Consider the following 6,831-nt stretch of genomic DNA (forward strand, 5'->3'; position numbering starts at 1 on the left):
GTTACGTCTCTGGTCGATTGTTATTTTCTTGTAAAAATTCCTTCTGAAAAACTTCAGTGATACAAGTCCTTTCTTAAATAAAACTAATTTATTCTTTCTCAATTCAACTTTGCAATAGACTTAATTTCCACAGTCAGTTTAACTTAACTAATTTTATAAAAACACGTTATAATTCTCCAGGGAACGATTCACGCACTTACTGACTACCGTGCTTGACACAATTGTCCGTCTCTGTCTGTCTGCAATTCTATATCAATTAATTGTCTGGCGCACTTATATACAAGAATAGAGGGCGTCTAGCAAATACTGGATTATTCGTGATGTTCTCTAATCTTTATAGAACACATTACGTGTTACCAGAGTCACGTGACTTCCGCTGTCGTAACAATACTATGGTGGAACATCACGGGGAGTAGATGTAAGAATTAATGAGCATAAAAATGACATAAGAAAACACGTATATCAAATTTGTTAGCGTTATACATAGACAGTCATGGACACTTGCCAAAGTGGCAAGACGTAGAAACTTTGAATAAGAGTTATGATAAGAGATTGAGACGAACCATTGAAGCTGTATACATCGCTACAGAGGTCACCTCTAACCACACAGAAGGCTTTGTTAGTCTGGCTAAGGTCGCGGGGACACTGGTGATTAGTGCAGCAAGAAGAGCAGAAGCTGTAGTATGTATCAACCAATCAGGGGGACGCATTCCTCGGCAACCAATGAAGTAATCCACGAAAGGGTACATAATGTGCTGTCTGAATTTTTTGTATCATTCTTTGTGAGAAGGCTTTGTGTCGAAACGTAAGGGAAGTGAGTAAAATTTCTGCTTTATTCTGTGTTTCTTTTCCAATATATTTCACTCATATTTATATATATATATATATAGCTATCAGAATATGATTTTTCCTAGTATATGTTTTTTTTTTCCATAATCTTAAAAGTTTATAGCTAAATGAGGTGTTTCTACTTCATTTCGCACATGCCTAATAAAGAGCATATAAAAGTAATTTTGCCCGATATTAACAGCATCTACTTTGAAATGACATATGTGTAAGCGGTTAGTGACATTTTGCGAGCATTTTGTAGATTTGGTGGACAAATTTCGTTTGATCCAATAATATATTGCTTATCCCACGTCTCTGAACCTTTGCTTTTTATTATAATTTATCATTAACATTATATTGGTTAATACTATTCCTCAATGTACAAAATGAAGCTTTTGTATTACAAGGAATTTAGACACCGTGCATTAGCAGTTAAAAAATAATTAGCATTTAAAATTAAATGAATAATAGAAATTATATTTTTTTTATTGAATTCAATGAATTAACTTTGACAAAATGTAAAACAAGATACAAACACGGGGCAATAATAACAATACTATGCATAAACCAAAAATTTGTTGTTTATCATCTTTGTGTAAAGTAGAAATTACGCCATTTAAACAACTACAAATTAAAAATCATATTTTCTTCACCACACTTTTTTTTCAAGTTCTTGAAAAATAAACGAATCGCATTTTATATATTCGTTGACAAAAAGAATTTCTAACTAGACAAGATTTGCTTATTTTATTATTAAGCGCAAAGCTACACAATGAGCTATCTGTGCTATGGTCATCTCGGGTGTCTAAACCCGATTTTTGGTGTTATGTCATGAAAATGGAAGTTAAACAAAAACATACGAAGTGCGCATGTTAAAAATGAACAATGGTTTTGAATAGCAAAAAAAAACCACTTTCGTTTTTAAATCCAGGTTGAATTTTAATGTTCTCAAATTTAAAATATCTAATGGAATGTTAATCATAGCTTTATAAACATTAATTTCCATTAAGATATTATTAAGCTATCATATAGATTCAGCAAGTCATGGACAAATAGAAAAGTACGTACTTTGTTTTACAACGGATGGACATAATCTTCTATTATGTTCAGCTTTATATAAAACACTGTGTAAGAACAATCCATTACTAAAACTGATTTGTAAATCTTTTAAAAATTGCAAATGTGAAGCTCACCGTTTGAATTTCGTCAAACGACGTCATGCTGATGAGAAACAAACTTGTGTTGACTATGACAGGTTCACCTAGAAATAAACATTCTTAGACCGTATGACTTAATTAATAAATGTTTAATACTGCAACAAATACTAGCTTACCAGAAATTTATTTTCCATAAAATACAGAAAAACTACTTTGAGCGAAAGACGTATTGGAAACTATTTATCACACCCGCCCCTAGGTTCCTCAGAAGCAATTCTGTGGGCTAACAACGTTAAAAATTGGGTTTTGATACCGTGATGGGCAGAGTACAGATAGTCTATTGTGCAGCATTGTGTTTAACAACAAACAAGTAATAAGAACACTCATTAAGAATATGACAGCAATTTTTCAGAGGACGGACAAATACTTTCCAAACAAATTCTTTAAGATTATTTTAAAATGTATGAATATATACATGTATATCGTACACTAGATGTACTTCCGAAGGATCCCCGAAAGTGTTCTCTTTCAAGAGTAAATAAAACCAAAGTTAAGAGTAACAGTTATTTTAATTTTTTTTTTTTTGCTTTTGAAGTTCACATGTCATGCGCACGTTTTACTGATGTCAGAACAGTACAAATTGCAGCATTAATCATCCCTTATGTGACAGACAATACACTACTGTATAATGGTGCGAGAAGTTAAAACAGGTGATCCCTTTTCAGTTTTTTATAGGGCCGGGATTTTTTACTGTAGGCGTCTGTGACTTATTGGCGATGAATTTCAATACTAAACAGACACAGCACACAGTCCACTTATCTTAGCATACTATATTTAAAACAAGTCAAACGTATATAAAATAACCGTTACACTATTGGTTATCACAGTTGTATCCAAAGCTTTAAATAATTGTCTTTTTTTCGTGAAAGCCCACACAGGCGGGTTCAATTATACTAGCACACTATTTGAGAGGACAAATTATTCTTCTCTATCTGTGTTATTACAATACAAAGTGTGAAACTGACTTCAGAAATCGCTCATTACGGCTAAGCTCTCACGTAGGCTAACTTCACTTTTTCGTTCACTTTCACGAACTAACTTCTCTTCACTTCTGCATCTGCACTATTTATAGCACGTGCCAGAAAAAGTTAGAAACATCTAGCCCTCTAGTAACAACAATATTACACATAATGAGAAAAACTCGGAAGCTTCGAGTAAGACGACGTCAACAATATTACAAAAGTCTAGTACAACAAATAAACTACATACACAACTTACAACTCATACAGAATTACGTAACAAAACTTGTCATAACTATCGCTTTTAAAATAATTAGCTTTTAACATTCTTGTTATGAAACTTAATAATCACTAAATATTAAAACACTAAATAAACTGAATAATAACTCTTAAACTTAATAGTCTTGTATATACCCAACACTCCTCCAGGCGGCCTTCGGTCCCCTTTCGGGGAAGTTATATTCAGCTGAATATGTAAAGCATATCCCTGGTCAGTCAGTGGTAAGTTTATGGTAGGCAAACGTATATAACCTACTGTGTAGCTTTGTGCTTAACTTCAAATAAACAAAATACTCTGGTACCATTCTCTTCTGTAGATTCAATACACTGATTCAAGTTTCTTCTGTAAATTCAATACATTGGTACAAGTTTATTTTTTACATTAGGTTAGTTGAGTTAGTGTGGGTAATTAGAAGTAAATAATTTTCCTGATGCAGGCTACAGAGTGTATATTTAATCTCGTGATTCATTGCATGTGCACGTTTTACTGACATTACGACAGTACAAATTACAACGTTAATCGTCTCTTATGCAAGGTCATTTTAGTGTCTGCTGACTGACTGACTGACAACCCACCAGGTGACCCCTCTAGGCGGCCTTCGGTCCCCTTTCGGGAAAATTAATTGTTTACTTAGAGAAAATCTGAAGATTAGTGACGTCAAAAACCAAAATGTGTTGCTACCTCTTGGTATTTATGGCAAAAGTACTAAGGCTCTCTGCTACCACCCTAATTTTGAAATACTTACAAAAGGGAGGGTATGCAGTCAGCAATACTCTTCCATCCACTCTGAAGAATTGACACTCTTAAGACAGCTTAAAAATGCGACGAATATTTTGTGGTATCATACGGATTAGAATCTTGTTCGCCAACTCCAGAGGTCTATCATAGTGCCCACTGTCCTCATCCTCTGAACCCATTTATCGTTTGGATTTTTATACAATTATACAGATAAACAGGCTACATTACGTCATATAAACATCGCTCGAGTATTCAAAGGACTCACTTTCTAGCATTTTGATTAAGGGGTTTTCATTGTTTTATTGTACTTAGTAAAACTCATCATTAAGTTGTATTAAACATACATGATATGTCATGATTAATCTTCCTGTCGAAAATATCGTTACATAACAAAGTACTACTTCTCACAACTCTAGCCACGGACTCCGTGATATGATTATACATAGCTGGTACTTACTTTTCATTTAAAAAGGGATAAAGAAAAAATAATAATTTTAAATGGTCCCAAAAATAGCTTTTGCTGGGATATGAAAATATCACTTTATGCAGACTATTACGTGTGTATGTGGGTTATACATGTTATGTTTTACAAGCCTTTGATTTAAAACAACTCATCATACTCACCGGCCTTAACACTAGCAGGTCGAAGGCGTTTGTTGTATATTGAAGTGTCAGTTAAAGTATCAAATATCTCCTCCTGGTGATCCCATTTCTTTTCTAGGCGAGTGATCTCGTTTCTTATGTCAGCTATGCAGATGCTGTTAGTTAAAGAATAATTTCAAGATTTGTTCTATTATGCTTGTCATTTCTAAATGAAAGAATATAGCTAAAAATAGTATCACTTTACTAATGACTAAACAAACTATTGTACCCACTTTTTACTTCAAGAGAATGATACTAATTCTGAAATGTAAAACTTGGTTGTGATGCAGTTTGTGTAGTATGAATTTCTGAAGTTTCGTGAACAAGTATACGAGAATGCGACATGCCAAAATGTTTATATTTTCTTAGATTTGTGAACAAACACATATACGTCAATGTGATATGTAAAGCTGTTTATTATCTTGTAGTTCTCTTAACAAATTTTTCATATGTGAAACTTATTATTCTGTAGTTTTATGTACAATTATACAATAATGGGAAATTGTTTTTTATTTCATATTATTGGTTTTTTACATCAATATGATATTATAAATTTATTTCACAGTTACACTTTAATGTTATACTTGAATTTATTTATTGCTTTCTACTTTTGTAACATTGTTTCTGCTTGTGGATTTGTAATTTACAAATACAATTTGCATAGAACAAGATTAATAAATGCTGAGAAAAAATAAAAAGATAAAACTTTTCTATAATTATTAAAATGTTATATTTTCTGGAATTTCGAACGTATAGAACATAAATCTATAGTTTTACAGTTGGATTAAACATATATGCATACCTTGATATTAACCAAAGTTTCTACATAAATGCATGTACCTATTCAATTGGCCCGACATGGCCAGGTGGTTAGGGCGCTCGCCTCGCAATCCGAGGGTCGCGGGTTCGAATCCCCGTCACACCAAACATGCTCGCCCTTTTAGCCGTGGGGGCGTTATAATGTGACGGTTAAAACGGTTCGTTGGTGAAAGAGTAGCCCAAGATTGGCGGTGGGTGGTGATGACTAGCTGCCTTCCCTCTAATCTTACACTGCTAAATTAGGGACGGCTAGCGCATATAGTCCTCGTGTAGCTTTGCGCGAGATTCAAAAACAAACAAACAAAACAAAACCTATTCAATTAAAACTTTAACTTCGACAATATTTATAGGATATCCAGAACTGAAAATAAGAATAAAGTTAATACGATTTTACATGAATTTTATGCTGTCAACCACGATAGAAACCTAACAGATATAAATAATTTCAACCATTAGCTGAGACAATTGTTTAAAGTAACTTTAATACGACGATAATGACGAAAACCGGTAATACATGAAATGGGTATGTTCATTTCCTGTCATATTTTTTAGATAATTGTTTCAAATGTACTGATAAAAGCCAGTATAAATAATAATTAAAAGCAGTTAGTAAGATCTTCATCATTCGTGATATGATTATTTCAGAAGTTTGTTCCCATTCTTGTTAATTGCATGGAATAAAAATTACACGAGTACAAAACTTACAACAGTTTCAGCATTAGGGTTTTATTAGGTATATTTAGGTATTAGGTATTAAGTTATTTGTATAAAAAGCTTTTCCGCAAAATTGAATAACTTTTCCCATGGACATAAAAAATAAGGCCATGATAGCTGTTTTTCTCACCAGCGTTTGTCTAGTAAAACCAAATTCTGACTTAAGTACAAGAACCATGATAGAAATGCTAAAAAATAATAATAATACAACATAGCATATATTAGTTTTTCATACATTCATTTTTAGAGAAAAGGACATTTGCGAATTATGTACGGGAGAATGTAGAAATCCCTTTGATAAATATTTTGTTGAAATACAAATAATCAAAATATTTATATTGTAACAAATTTGTTTTTATGTATTTATTTTAATATCAACGTTTGTTTAGATTAAATTTATATTTGGAAACATACATAGTTTATACTGTTAAATATGTTTTGCGAAACTCCCGCCTATTCTCCAAAGTTGTAAGAGACTCTCGAGAGTAAGAATCAACAATATATGTGTGTAGTAAATGATTTAACTAGTATTGTTACGTAAGACTGAAATTTCTAGAACGCCTCCACACAACTATAAATATAACCAACGTGATGCGCCAAAAGAAGAGTGTCTATTAGTAGTTCGCTATAATCA

At 32.6% G+C, this 6,831-nt stretch overlaps 1 protein-coding gene across 5 annotated transcripts in view; it reads right to left on the reverse strand.

The window, feature by feature from the left end:
* The window catches only part of LOC106456958 (glycine receptor subunit alpha-4-like), a 74,171-nt gene that overhangs the window by 18,420 nt on the left and 48,920 nt on the right, over nt 1-6,831 (reverse strand). For all 5 annotated transcript variants that reach the window (XM_022382759.1, XM_022382760.1, XM_022382762.1 and 2 more), the window contains exons 2-3: nt 4,647-4,780; nt 2,022-2,089 (exon numbers count right to left, since the gene is read on the reverse strand). In XM_022382759.1, coding sequence (XP_022238467.1) covers nt 2,022-2,089; nt 4,647-4,780 — 202 coding nt within the window. The remainder of the gene's footprint in view (nt 1-2,021; nt 2,090-4,646; nt 4,781-6,831) is intronic.

The sequence above is a fragment of the Limulus polyphemus genome, unplaced genomic scaffold, assembly GCF_000517525.1.
Source record: "Limulus polyphemus unplaced genomic scaffold, Limulus_polyphemus-2.1.2 Scaffold275, whole genome shotgun sequence".
In the NCBI taxonomy this organism is placed as follows: domain Eukaryota; kingdom Metazoa; phylum Arthropoda; class Merostomata; order Xiphosura; family Limulidae; genus Limulus; species Limulus polyphemus.